Source organism: Babylonia areolata, chromosome 18 (genome assembly GCF_041734735.1).
Source record: "Babylonia areolata isolate BAREFJ2019XMU chromosome 18, ASM4173473v1, whole genome shotgun sequence".
NCBI lineage: Eukaryota > Metazoa > Mollusca > Gastropoda > Neogastropoda > Buccinidae > Babylonia > Babylonia areolata.
Window position 1 is genome coordinate 52,515,455 of NC_134893.1, and position 15,436 is coordinate 52,530,890.

The 15,436-nt window shown below is 43.5% G+C and overlaps 1 protein-coding gene across 1 annotated transcript in view; it reads left to right on the plus strand.

Annotated features, from left to right (window-relative positions):
* The window catches only part of LOC143292055 (uncharacterized), a 90,113-nt gene extending 82,515 nt beyond the window's left edge, over positions 1–7,598 (plus strand). Inside the window, exons 4-7 of the mRNA XM_076602230.1 lie at positions 46–243; positions 3,209–3,477; positions 4,348–4,446; positions 6,585–7,598. Of these exons, the coding sequence (XP_076458345.1) occupies positions 46–243; positions 3,209–3,477; positions 4,348–4,446; positions 6,585–6,604 (586 nt within the window). The 3' untranslated portion in view covers positions 6,605–7,598. The remainder of the gene's footprint in view (positions 1–45; positions 244–3,208; positions 3,478–4,347; positions 4,447–6,584) is intronic.
* The last annotated feature ends 7,838 nt before the right edge of the window (positions 7,599–15,436 follow it).

Below are 15,436 nucleotides of genomic sequence, written 5' to 3' on the forward strand. Positions count from 1 at the left end.
CACCAACAGCTGACACGACTGGGTCTCGGTCTCTGTCGCATGCAGGTTCGACGAAACGGGGTCCATCAAGCCAGGGACGATCGGAGGCTCCAAGCCGAAGGTGGCCACGCCGCACGTGGTGGAGGCCATCCGACGCCTCAAGGTGAAGAACGCAGCCATCTTCGCCTGGGAGATCCAGAAGAAGCTGGTGGCTGATGGGGTCTGTACGCCGGACAAGGTGCCCAGTGTCAGCTCTATTAACAGGTGTGTGGGTGTGTGTGTGTGTGTGTGTGGCGGGTTTAGGGGTGGTGGTGAAGGGGTGAATGAGAAGGGGGAGGGGGATAAGCGCTAAACAGTGTAGTTGCGTATGTGTTGTTTTTGTCTTATCCCATTAGTTCGACTGACTGCTTTTTTGTTGTTAAACATCTCTCATTGTGACGATTGGATTTTTTTTTTCATTCATGATGTCAATGATTTTTTTTTTAATTGAATTAAGTCACTATATGTTACTACATTGAAGCTGATGAATCAGATCGAGTCAGCTAACTTCAGCGACTGCGCTCACCCTTATCAGGGTTGTCGGGTTCACATTACTTTTAACTTTTTCTTTGTCTACAGTTATTAGTTGATAACTCCGTTCTTTGAGGTTGTTGTTGGGTTTAACATTACTTTTCATTTCGTTTCTTAGTTGACAATGATTATCTGCTAACTCCGTTCTTGACCTCATAGAACAACAATGAGCGCTACATATCGCCCGTAATATCCGCAAATTTGTTGTCACCGATTTCCCAAGTCCACTTTATCCCCCTCCCCCCAACACACGCACACGCACACGAACACACACACGAACACACACACACACACACATACATACACGCACGCACGCACGCACGCACACACACACACACGCACACACGCACGCACGCATACACACACACACACATACACGCACGCACACAGATACGCACGCACACACACACACACACACACACACACATACACACACACACACACACACACATACACACACACACACACACACACAGACACACACACACACACACACACATACACACACACACACACACACACACACACACACACACACACACACACACACACACACACACACACACCTATAACCCAGGGGTGAGGAGTGAGGAGGCTGTGTTGGCCAGAGCAGCCTGCTCCCAGAAGGAAATCAACTCACTGGCTTTCAGCTCTCCATTGCATTAGCTGCACCCGTGGCCGCCAGGGTCTGAATCCCTCTCCATGGGTCCAAGGGAAAGGAGGGGAGGGGTGTGTTGGGGGGGGGGCTGAGGGGGGGGGGTGGAAGGCTATAGGAAGCCAGAGACGTCCGGACCGCTTTGGCCCCAGTATGAAGGGCTGATGAAAAAAATCAAGTTGAATTATTCAGTGTCGTTGTTGTCAATGAGGCGGGTGACACAGTCCGCGATGGCTTGTGTGCTTTTAATGGATTAGAAAATTGTGTGTGTGTGTGTGTGTGTGTGTGTGTGTGTGTGTGTGTGTGTGAATGTGTGCGTAAGAGAGAGAGAGGGGGTGAGAGAGAGAGAGAGAAAGAGAGACAGAGTTTGCCAGTGTTACCAGATTGCGCTTGTGAAGTGAAAGTTCCCTCATGGGTCTTCTGGAGTTGTTGCGACTCGCAGAGATGCCAGGACCATGTTCACCATAAAAAAGAACAAAGAAAAGAGGTCTATTTAATAAGGAGAGAACGTGGATTAGAATTGAAGTATTATCAAGTTGGGTTCTTCTGAACAAAGGTTTCTAAGACAAAGAAAAAACGCGTGAATGTAGTTGTTTGTGTTTGGGGTCGTGGGGGTGGGGGGTTTCTGTGTGTGTGTGTCTGTGTTAGTAAAGCTGTGTAATTCACATAATAGAGCGTGTGGCCTCTTATATGAACAGACTATTGACAAATAAACGAAACGGGCGTGTGGCCTTAAAAACAACACCGAACCTTCCCACCCCTACCCCAACACATCCATGTAACTTTTCATTTTATCTATTTATTTTTCAATTTCTCTTTCAATTTCCCTCTTCGTCGAAAATGACTTGCCAGCCAGCTGACCAACCAACCAAGTTAAAAAAAAAAAAAAAAAAGAAGCAACACAATCCAGAGAAGAAGAACTCGTCAGTCGTATATGTCGCGGTGTGTGTTTCCTGTGCATCACCAAAGGATCATAATGATACTTACATTGCGCTGAATCTTGTGCAGAGACAAATCAAAGGGCTTTCGCACCAGTCATTCACACGCATGCATGACTCTAAAAACTGAAGCAACTGAAGACAAGGAAGAGGCAGGGAAGGGAGGCTGTCTTGGGAAGAGGTGGGTTTTAAGGCCAGACTTGAAAGAGCTGAGCGCGGAGACCTGACGAAGCGAAAGAGGAAGTTCATTCCAATTGCAAGGTCCAGAGACAGAGAAAGAAAGGCGGTCAACGGGATCTGCCGGAGGCTGGTGAGGATGGGAGGGGGGGTAGCCCCAGGTCAACACTGACCAACAGTGATGTGGGCAACAGCCGTAACACGCACCATGAGATCTTCTCTGCATGGTGTTGCTTTGTTTTTTAACAGTTGGTTGGTCAGCTGGGCAAAGTCATTTTCGATTTTTATAAGAGGAAATTAGGTAAACAAAAAGTTACAATGGAGGTGTGGGGTAGGGGTGGGAAGGTTCTGTGTTTGTTTTGAGGCCACACACTACTTCATGTGAATTACAGCCTTGATAACTAACACACACACACACACACACACACACACACACACACACACACACACACACACACACACACACGTGAACTTAAAAAAAACATGCACACACATACATTCCCTGTCTCTCTCTCTCTCACCCCCCATCTCTCCCTCTCTCTTTCTCCTTCTATCTCTCTCTTTCTCCCTCTATCACTCACTCACACACTCACACACACACACACACACACACACGCACACGCACACGCACACGCACACGTGAACTTAAAAAAACATGTACACACACATTCTCTCTCTGTCTCCCTCTCTCTCTCTCCCTCCCTCTCCCTCTCTCGCTCTCTCTCCCAATCCCTCCCTCTCTCTCTCTTCCCCCTCTCTCTCCCTCTCTCCCTCCCTCTCTCTCTCTCTCTCTCCCTCTCCCCCTCTCCCTCTCTCTCTCTCTCTACCACTACAGAGAAGAAGAACTCATGGTGTGTTTGGCGGTGTGTTCCCTGTGCACACACCACAGAATCTGCCGGAGTCTGGTGAAGAGGGAAGGCGGAAGCCCCAGGTCACCGACCAACAGTGATGCGGGCACCAGCTCTTCCGAGGACGGCGGCAGCGTGAAGCAGGAGGTGCATGTGCCTGTGCCCGCGTCTGTGCCCGTGTCTGTGCCTGTGCCCGTGCCCGTGCCCGCCAGTTCGCCTCAGGAGACGTCGGAGGTGGGGCAGGGGGGCTACACGCTCACGGAGCTCACCACGGGCAATTGCCGCGTCTTGCAGAACGCCTTCATGGATGGTGAGTGAGAGTGTGGATTTTCTTCTGTGTGTGTGTGTGTGTGTGTGTGTGTGTGTGTGTGTTCGGGGTGGTGGTGGGGGACAAGGTGGGGACTAGACTCTGTGGATGTGTTGGGATTGGGAGTTATTATTGTGTGTGTGTGTGTGTGTGTGTGTGTGTGTGTGTTCGGGGTGGTGGTGGGTGGCAGAGGGGGGGGGGGCTAGACTCTGTGTGGATGTGCTGGGGGTGGGAGTTATTAGTTGTGTGCGCGTGTGTGTGTGTATTTTGTGGCGAACATGTGCCTGATTAGGCAGTGAACAACGTGAACAGTTTGTGATTCAAAGAAGAACGTGATTAACAGTTTGTGATTTAAAGAAGAACGTAATTAACAGTTTGTGATTAAAAAGAATTAGATATCTCCGACTACCTAATTAACCCTCGACTGACAAAAATTGTGTTTAAAAAAATTACTAAGACTTGTGTGGGAGAAATCTGTTAAAGCCAAAGAAATTAACAAATAACAGCATGTAATATACATATATATATATATATATATGTGTGTGTGTGTGTGTGTGTGTGTGTGTAAACAAGGAAAATCCAGACTTATATAAATGAATGAATAAATAAATGAACGAACAAACGAACGAATGAACGAATAAATGAATGGATGAATATAGCTGCTAACAGTTTGTGACAGAAAAGAACGAAGCTAACATCAACCCTCAACGTGTAACAAGCACTTTTTGCAATGACATCAACTTTTTGTACGACAGGACTGCAGTCACTTAATTACCGCCGTGACTGACTGACTGGAGGAGAGAGGCGAAGAACCGAGAGCAGCAGTGGGCGACGAATGGAAAACTGAAGTTGTGTGGTTCCGGTCTGTTGCAGGTGGTTCCTCCAGTACCAGCTACATGGACTATTCCTGTGACACTCTGACCCCGTCCTTGTCCTACAGTGCACTGCAGAGGGCACCTGCACCCGTCTTCTGTGAGTTCTGACAGATGGGAACGGACGAAGTATGAGGTTCATCACTGAAAAGGCCTTGTTCCCAATGTGTCTGTGTGTGTATGTGTGTGTGTGTTACTCATTGGAATGAAACAGACTATAGAGTAATGCTTATAGATCTTAGGGGAGGTTTTAGTGAAACTTTTTTCCCCCCATATTTCAGTGAAAGCAGAATATCATAGTTGGTGGGGAGGGGTGGGGGTTAATGACAAACAAAATTTAGTTTTGTTCACTTTTTATGTCAACATCCTCCTCTTCCTCAGGCTGTTGTTAAGGTTTGGGTTAGAAAGCAAATGCGGTGGACAACTAAAGGGACGTAATTCATGGGTAAGACCTGAGTCGGTCCAGCGGGTCACATGGGAGACTACTGTGGAAACCTGAATCGGCCTGGGAAATAAGAGAAGCTTTCGCTAATACATTTAAATAAAAAATAATTGTCTTCGTGGTGGGGGTTTTTCTGTAATCTGTTATCTGATGACTTGTGTTAACGCCTTCCGGGTAAAGGAAAGTGAAGATAATAGAGTGAGAGTTAAGATACCATTGGCAACGCCAGAATGGTAATAAAAATGATATCCTTCACAGTTCGATTTGATTTCACTCAGTGATGTTTGGTCCGTCTAACGGATCGCACAGAACCTCATGATTGCTGTGACGACATCAAGGAACAAATGAACAAAGGGAAGCATATTACAGGATTAATTTCACACAAAGTTGATGAGGGTAGCTTTTTTTTTCTTTTTTCTTTTTTTTTCTTCTTTTTTGTTTTTACGACCGTCAAACTACAGACTTTACAGTAAGTCAAGGATCATTGCTCTGAACAAAATTCAAAGACAGATAAATCCGAAACAACAAACCGAATCATGTTACTTAGGCCAGATTCAGTGATCAAAGAACACAACTGAGCCCATTAATTAAAGTCACTGGACCAAACACAGCTGATTACAGACCAATGTCACCCCCAGATTTCAAAATCAGACCAACACAAGAGTGGTTTGTCCCAGCGTCAGTGATGGCTGGGCGTGTCCGCACTCATACTGGCGAGTAGCGTGCATTCAGGCGTTCCTCTTGAGACTGGTAAGCTTCACGAGATGATCGCAGCACCCGCCAGCGACCTCAAGAAAGAACACTTGTGGGACAGTGTCAGTTCCTGTGTATGAGGACGTACACAGCCTTATGGACTGACCTTTTTTTTCCCCCTCTCTCTCTTATCTGTCATCACACCAGAAATTTTGGAAGACGTTATTTCGCAAGCCACTATGCGTTTCGATTTCTGACTTTAGTGTTTGCACGTTATTAGTTTCCTTGTTTGTCGTCCTTAGAATTATGAGATATGTGTGTTTCACGTTTACAGAAAGGGGTTTATGATACGTTATGATTATCGTTTATAGAGATTAAATCAATGTGTTTTGCTTTTTTAATTCAAAGATATATATTCGTGTACACACCGAATGTTTGTCTATCGATGACTGGTAATTTTATGTTTGCCAGTATGGCTTTTTAAACTGTATATTAGGGATTAGGCGTGTGTTGTAAGAATGATTAATTATTGGAGATTTAACAACCGGTAGAAGCGATTGGTATTAAGGTGTTCGGATAAGGGGTCATTTGGACTGATTGTCTACATGTCGGGTCGGGGTTAATTTGTCAGCAACGGGCCCTTTCGTATTTGTTCTTCCTGTCTTGTAAAGATGAACTGAGCGGACACAGTGGCGACTCTAACAAATGGATGTCCATGCATGGTTTTGTTTCGATACGCTTTCATCCCACGATCAGCAGGGCGATAAACAACAAAACATTGAATTGTTATTGTATCACTCATTGTCATGACAGATTGATTTCTCTGTGTGAAATTCGGGCTGCTTTCCCCGAACAGGAGAGTGCTTCGCTATAGTGCAGCGCCATCCCCTCCCCCCAATCCCCCCTCCCGTCCACCCGTACACCCACTCCCTCCCCCCAGACCCCCTCCCCCCCCGCGCCCCCCCCCCCCCCCCCTCCCTTTTTTTTTTTTTTATAACTGCAAGTGTTTTGTTTTCCCTTTTTTTTTCTTTTTTTTTTAATGCAAGTGTTTTGTTTTCCTATCATTGTGGATCTTACCCTTGCCTTTTTCCGTGTGTCTCCAGATGCCTCGAGCTACCAGTAAAGCTCCAACCAGCAATACACGGAGAGAAGAGAGTCAGGGCTCGCAGCTAATACTCTGTTCGTGGTCTTTGTTTGCACGCTGAAGCTGAACACTGTGTACAAACCCTGACGGGTAGGCTTCAACCTCTTGGGGGTGAACTACACAAATTCGGCGTGCTCAGACTCCAGTTACACGAACTTCAAAAATGGCTACCGGGATGATAAATAAGTACCAGGCATGTACCTCTGCGGATCTGAGGAGTGAACAGCTGACTGACATTTCAGCGAATCCATACTTTTATATATCTTTTTTTTCTTCCCCGAATCGAGGAAAGTAATTTGTGACGACACAAGTCATCAAATTACAACACATTTGTTGGGATCGTGTTTTACAGTTCTGAATTTTGTCAGTTCAGTTTCTTTAAATCACTAGCTGAAGCTACAAGCGTGAGTCACATGTTCACTCTTGATGTGGCCAGTTGAAGTGATTTCCCCCAAAATTGTCTATCTTTATGTCTTCACTACAGATGCCACACTAAAGTCAAATAAGCGTTTACTTTATTGTTAATCGGTAACCAAGGGACGTGAATTGTTCGTTAGTAGGCAGTATAAATTGTATTTGTTTATTCGTTTGATTTGCCTTGAAACAATGTTTTCTTGCGAACTTAGGAGAGAGCATCGTTGACAATATACAAACGGTAAAGTGATGTGTAATAATTAGCGTCAGGATAACGTTTTGTATAAGTTGGTAAAAAAAAAAAAAAAAAAAAAAAAAAAAAAGCAAACAAAATCTAACATCGGGGAAACGCAAGTGTTTTCAGTCTCTGCAACTTCATCCCAAGACAACGCACGTGACTGAAATGTTTGCTGGAGAATGATTTTAACGTTTTCACAAAAGCTCTGTGCATTGCATTGCTGTTAGGCGACGCTGGATTTTGGAGCGTCCCCGCCCCCCACCCTCTCCCTTAGGGTTCTGAACGCCTCTCCGCTGTACGGCATGACAGTGGTGAGGAGAGAAGTCATCAGTGGGTCATGTGAAGGCAGCAGGACATCAGGAGGTGTGTCTCACCAAAACTGATTCTGACCTCAGTGATGCTTGTCGGGGTTTTTTTTTGTTGTTTTTTTTTGTTTTTTGTTGTTTTTTGTGCATGTTATGTCATTATGTGGTGGTGTTTATGGTGTTCGTGGGTGTTTCTTTGATGTCAAGAACATTTCTTGCCGTATGGCTTTTAACTTCGCTTTGGTGTAAGTTCTAATTGCAGTTAAAAAAAAATTTAAAAACATGTTTCAAAGATTGTTAAAGTCGTGTTTTTTTTTAATGCTGATCACGTTCTTATATTGTCAAACGGTTTTTATTCGCTGATATTGATATTGAACGATTTATTTCAGTGTTCTGGGTTGTTGTTTGTTTTGTTTTTTGTTGTTGTTTTTTGTTTGTTTGTTTGTTTTTTTGTGTGTTTTTGTTTGTTTGTTTGTTTTTTGTCGTTGCACTCCGTGGCGAGCAGCGTGCAATATCTTGTCGTGCTGGTGAATAGTCAGGAGTATCTGATCTTCAAGGAAAAAAGGAAAGGCCCTTTATCATCATGGCTCGTTCGATCTCCTTCAACTACCAACCCAGGCTCACAACCACACAGAGTGTCGAGTGATATGTCTGCTTACAGTAGTGTTCTGTTGGCTTTGTCATTACCACGGGCTTTACTATTATCGTCGATTCTATTACTTTTTTCTTTTTTTAAGGAGAGAGTCTTTTGCTTTAGACCCGCTGATGAATGTCCGTTTACACCAGTGCTATAATTCTATTTCATTTGTTTTGTTGTTGTTTTTTTGTTTTTGTTTTGTTTTTGTATCTATTCATTTATCTATTCGTTAATTTGCTTTTACCACAGGCATTTTACCATGGGCTTTTTACCACTGTTTCATTTACCACAGGCCCCCTTCCGAAGGCCGCTTGGCACTGCCTTTTACCACAGGCATTTAAAGTACTGGCTTCAGCCATGATAATCATCTCAGGACGTGGCCCACAGTAGTTGTCGATTCTTTGTAGCAAGCTCACTGTAGCACTTGCCGACAGTTCGTCAAGGGACGAAGGGCTTTTCAGACACAGAATCAGTGAACGTTCTTCCTGTGTTTTTGTGGTGTGTGGTTGAGTGCGGCAGTCGACTTCTTGTTCAGATAGGGCGTGTGTGTGTGTGTGTGTGTGTGTGTGTGTGTGTGTGTACACCGCGTGTGGGGGTGGGGGGACGGGTTGGGTGTGTAGGTATGGGTGTATACGAAAAAGGAGGTAGAAACACGAGAGAGAATCTTTTTCGCACGTTTCAGCCGTCGCCTGTAACACGCACTTTATGGGGTGTTTTTTTGTTTTTGTTTTTGTTTTTTGTTGTTGTTTTTAAATCAGAACAAAAAGAAGTTGAAATTGATATGGTTGCTACATGTGCACGTGCACCACCCTCCTGCTTCTTTAGTCCCAAGGAAACACACACACACACACGGTTGCACCCACGAGCTCCACACGGGTGCATACGCACGCACGGATACTTGCACGCACGTACGCAACAATCGCACGCATGACTGATTGCACCACGTACTTACATACGCGCGCTTTCATGCTAGCACGCACGAACGCATCATACGCAAACATGCACGCACGAACACTACATGCGCACATACAGACTCCAGCACTCTCAGTTGTACTGTTGGCAACATCAAGTATAGAACTTGCATCTGATTTCATACAGGGACTAGGGGGGTGGGGGGGGAAGAAGAAACTTTTTAAAAACAATCCCGGATTTGCCACTTGAGTTTACTTGTTTGAACACAAACATATCATTTTTTAAATAGCAGCGAAATACTTTTTGGAGTGGGTGTTGCAGCAGTAGAGAGTTGAAATTCAAATAAGCATTTTGGTTTCATTCTCTGAAGCTTTATGGAAAAACGTGCGAACAGATAATATTTCTGCTCTTGAAATGGATTTTGTCTGAGTCGAAGAATGGTGGGATGATGCAGTGAGAGACGAGATGATTGAGGAGAAACAACAACAATAACAAACAAACAAACAGATAAAAAAAATATTGTCGCAATCTTGGGAAAGAAAACAGGCATTTGATGGAGGGGGGGGGGGGGGTTCTTCTTTTCTGGATTTTTTTTTTTTTTTTTTTTTTTTTTTTTTTCCCTGGAAATCAACCATAAAGCTGATAACGCCACTGCTCAGCGACTCTTGATTCTGTTGTGCGTTAATGTTATTTCTTTGTTTTTGTTTTTCTTTTCTTTAGATTTATTTAACTCTGTTCCGATACGTAGGACAACTGCTGAACATTTTGTCATGAACACTGTTATGCAAAAGAGAGGACGAATCAAAATTTCATATTGTTTTCAGATAACAATGCTGTGGTGTAGCAATTAGAAGCTGGTTTATGATGTAGTAATAATGGCGATTGTTGGTGGGGGTTGTGCGTGCTTGAGCACGAGCGCGCGCGCGAGTTTGTGTGTGTGTGTGTGTATGTGTGTGTGTGTGTGTGTGTGTGTGTTGAAGGCACAATATGCACCTAGTGTAGCAATCGATGTGTCACATGTTTATCATGACATCAACAGAGTACCACAAAATCAGCATTTCCTCGGTTGCTCTTTGCTGCTATTTTCCCATAATATATGTTTGTGGTGTAATTTGTATGGTAACACAGATCTCAGACGTTGTAAAAAAAAATAATAATAATAATTTTTTTTTAAATTTGAAAAAAGAGTATCTTTTTGCTGCTTGTTTACGTGCATTGATGATGATGATGATGATGATGATGATGACGTTGGATTCTTTGCTAAGAAACTGTGTACAGTGTGTCATATATAACTGGTTCTGATTCACACCAATTATAAAACGTACGTATTATTCACTTTTTTTTTGTCTCTATCTTTCCTTAAAACACACACACACACACACACACACACACACACACACACACACACACACACACACAAGGGCATTCAAGCTAAGTCAAAAAAAAAAAAAAAAAAGATTCCCGTAACTTTCGTCCATTTTGTGGAATATATTTCACAATCACCATTTTGCTGCAGTTGACACTTGTATGTACATGAATTATACCTTTCAGTTTACTATTCTTTTTCTTTTCTTTTTTTTTTCGGTTGTTTTCAATGTTTTGTTGGTAGCGTAGTTCGTAACAAATTGTCATACGTTTTTTGTTCTGAACTTGATGTTGCAAATGTTTCTTTTTTTGTTGTTGTTGTTGGTTTTTCGACATTAATATAGTACGTTTTCATTGTTTCTTTTCTGTTCTCTGTTACTTACTCATGCATAATAGTGCGTGTGTTCGTGTAGGTGCATGTGCTTGCGTGTGTGTGTTAGCTCTCTCTGAGTGTGTGTGTGTGTGTGTGTGTGTGTGTGTGTGTGTGTGTGTGCTGGTCTGTTGGTGTGAGAGGACGTAGAAGAAGGAGGAGAGGGGAGGAGGGGGAGAATAAGAAAGATGTCAGGGTGATCAAATGAATCATGTGTGCTTTTCTGTTTTTTTCCTTGACACAACTGTGACATTACGACACGATATTTACTTCTGTTTTTTGTTGTTGTTTTTGTTTTTTTTTTTTAATATACTGACCATGATCCAGAATTATACACCACAAACAGCATGTATGCTTTGTCTTGCCAGGTTGAGTAAACAAACAAACAAGAAACAAAAAAAGATAATGATAATCTTTTTCTTTTTTTTTTAACACGAAATTCCTTCTCTGATCTCTTTCTTCATCCAGTTTCCATTCCATCGCCTCCAACCTTTTCTTCCTTCTAAATTTGTTTTTCTTGTTTGTTTGTTTTTTGGTCGTTTTTGCTGGCACCATTTTATTCTTGCCATCGAAGATGTGTACAGTATTTTTGTTACCTGTTTGCGGTTTATCTTTGATTGCTCAAGCCTGAATATCCATTCCTGGGAAAGAAACAGTATTTGAAAGTTTGTGGCTGACAATTTATAGAGGGAGGGTGGCTGGAGAGAAGTACAATTATGACATGAAAATGATGGAAACCGGGAGGAGACTGGGGGTGGAATATATTCTTTTTTTGATTGTTTTCAATTTGTGAAAAACAGAGAATGAATCCTCAGTAGCTTATACTTTAATTGTTTTCAATTTGTGAAAAAACAGAGAATGAATCAGCAGCTTATACATAGTTTATTTTTTCTGTGACGTCTCTATAACTCCACTTTTCGAAGTTTCTGTTTCCCAGAGAGATTGTGTGGGTTGCATTGAATGTATTATTTCATTGATCATGTGTGTTGTTGTGCGACATTCTGCACTTTTCGGGAAAATCCGTTTGTTGTATCGCGTTATCGTTATTTTTGTTTCGGTGAACACATGATTGTGTCGAACTTGATTAAGTAAAAGAAGCTGTCCACGGGCTAGGGCTTGAAAGAAAAATAACATATCATCTCCTCTGTCTGTCTGTCTGTCTGTCTGCCTCTCTCTCTCTCTCTCTCTCTCTCTCTCTCTCTCTCTCTCTCTCTTTTATTTTAGTGTCGTGTATTCTTTCCCTTTCCCACGGCGTCTTTGCTTTTCCTTGTGAATATCTGTTTTTGGAGAATCATGCTTTAGTTTCTGAGAATTATTTCATCTGTTTCTGTTCCTGTTCCTTATGTTATTGCTGTTTAAGGGATACTGGAACTGAAGCATTAGAAGATCTTTTGGGGGAGCAACTGTAAAAGAATTAATGATCGCTTGTTGTAGCCTACTGTGCTGAAAAGAGATTACAAAAAAAAAATTTTTAAAGAAATGATTTGTTAATACAGATGTTCGCTTACAACATACGAAATGTCAGCAATTATCATTGCATTGTGCCTCGTTTGCAAATAGTCATGTAACATTGAATTGAATGTACTCATGTAACCGCCTGCTATGCTGATGACCACAATGACGTGAAATAAATTTGTTTTTGGCAAGAATCTTGAACACTCAGAATGAATCTGTCTCTCTGCGGATTGAAAGGGTGAGATTCATACACAGGCACTCCAGTTCGTGTCTGTGTATTGGTGCATTGTCGACATGCGTTGATACAGACATAAAATCTGTGGAATACAATGACTCCACTACACACGCGCGCGCGCGCGCTCACACACACACACATACACACACGCACGCGTGAGGACGCACACACACACACACACACACACAAACGCAAATACACACAGAGACGCGCGCGCACACACACACGCAAGCAAACACACACACACACACTCACACACGCACCATCACTGTCGAGAAGAAGAAGAAAAAAAAACACAAAAAAACGTGTGAAGGAAGCGAAAGGACGGTTGTGATCTTAGCGCGATCTTCACCATCTTTCTCGTGGCCTTGTCGAGAGATTTCGTCGTGAGACAAATGTGCCATGGCCAACTGTGTATCACCCAGACAGATCGGAACAGAACGCCAAGGGCGTCACCTGCTATCCTAGTCCTTGTGCCTGGGATCAAACATCTGTCCAATGACTTAAAGTCTCTGTGAAATTTCTTCTTCTGTACCCCTGTTGAGTTTCGGCTCTCATTTTGGTTGCAAGCGTACCTTGTGGTATGTTCATAGTTCTATATATATATGTGTGTGTGTGTGTGTGTGTGTAAGAATGTGTGGATGGGTTGGGTAGGTTGAAAGAGAGACGCATTATCCCTCTGGAATTGATATCTAGCATACGAAACGCTCGACATGTGGCTACGAGTTCACGCTCGAAAAACATTTGTCAAGTCTTTGTCAGGGTAATACTGAAGACAGGGTCTCGAACAATCCGGATGCGGGTGGAACCGGAAGATGTATATGAACTGTCATGTCAGCACCCCTCCACCCTCACCCCCACCCACCGCGCACCCCGTAAATCCCTCATGGCATGAGAGGCCAAGAAGCTCAGAGTCTGAAGCCAGAACCTTCTTGTTCTTCCTCAGCCTTTCTGATTCTCCCTCTGCCTGTTGTCTGCAACCAAAGACACTGGCTGGCTTGACAGAGAAGATGCAGTCATTAACTCTCACGTGGAGAACCTCTGCCCAACGTGTTTTGGTTGCATAGTGTTTCCAAGCTCACGCCGGTTTTTTTCGACACGTTTTAACAGCAGAAAATTCGTGCTTCTGTAAAGACACACTGCACGCCCGGAATTATGAAGCTTTTCACTGAATTATATAAACAAAAAAATATTTCTCAGCTCTTGAGTTAATCTGTTTGAGACACTAAAAAGGGGAATAGCATCTTCAGTTTTTAGGAAGGTCTATATTCGTTACACATCGTCATCTACCCCTTCTTGAGGGGCTGTGAACTAAAATAGATAAATCATCCGTATCCTCCTCTCTCTCTCTCTCTCTCTCTCTCTGTCTCTGTCTCTCTCAACCCCCCCCCTCCTCTCTCAACCTCCTCCCTCTCTCAACCCCCCCCCTCCCCTCTCTGTCTCTCTCTCTCAGCTGCTGAAAATTATTTTAAAATTGCATTCCTCTTTGAAGCATCATTTGTTATTTGTATAATGTTGTCTGTCACACTGAATAACAATGTCTATCCACTCGAAATTCGATTTTTTTTAAACGTGGAATAACCTTCCTATCCCTCTCCCCCCCGCCCCTCCCCCCCAACTCCTCATTTAAAAGAACCTTATGTGTTTCCACAATGAATATCATTATCGCCATAATCATCATCATCATCATCATCATCTCTCTCTCTCTCTCTCTCTCTCTCTCTCTGTCTCTGTCTGTCTGTCTGTCTGTCTGTCTCTCTCTCTCTCTCTCTCTCTCTCTCTCTTCATCATCTCTCTCTCTCTCTCTCTCTCTCTCTCTGTCTCTGTCTGTCTGTCTGTCTGTCTCTCTCTCTCTCTCTCTCTCTCTCTCTCTCTCTCTCTCTCTCTCTCTCTCTCTCCCTGAGGCCAAGGCTAGATGAGAAAAAGCAGCGGATATTTCATCATCGGTTGTTGTCCAGACTAAACTATTAATTGAACGATTTCCAGTATCGTACTGTACGAGAAACATGCTGTTGCTGATAACCTCTTTTGGATGAAGTAACAGTTCATCTCGTGTTGAAACATGCACTGTCTCGCCGTGTTGTGTCCGAGAGTGACTGGTCTAAAAGTTTGTACCTTTGAAGAACAGTGGCTCCAACAGTGTCACTTATATAATTAAAGTCGTTGGTATCTGATTACGTTGTTGTCATCTCGCTGCAATGTCGTCGTCGCTGGATTTCGTGACCGTTCGACATTCATCTTATTAAGCTACAGTTATCATGAATTATTGTACGAAAATGTTGTCTATCATCTACGCGTCGGCAGTACACTTTGTTTCATCTTTATCTTTCTGACGCTCTAAAGTGAGGTCGTGCAGTGCTGACTATCTTATCACAGATTTTGTGAGGCTACTATTGTTCTTGACTGTGTTAGAGTACACACACACACACACACACACACACACACACACACACACACACACACACACACACGTAACACACATACAGTGGAGTGATCGCCTGGAGGTAACGCGTCCGCCTAGGAAGCGAGAGACTCTGAGCGTGCTGGTTCGAATCACGGCTCAGCCGCCGACGTTTTCTCCCCCTCCACTAGACCTTGAGTGGTGGTCTGGACGCTAGTCATTCGGATGAGACGATAAACCGAGGTCCCGTGTGCAGCATGCACTTAGCGCACGTAAAAGAACCCACGGCAACATAAGGGTTGTTCCTTGCAAAATTCTGTAGAAAAAATCCACTTCGATAGGAAAAACAAAAAAAAAGTGCACGTAGGAAAATATACAACAACAAAAAATGGGTGGCGCTGTTGTGTAGCGACGCGCTCTCCCTGGGGAGAGCGGCCCGAATTTCACCCCCCCCCCCCCCAAAAAAAAAGAAAAAGAAA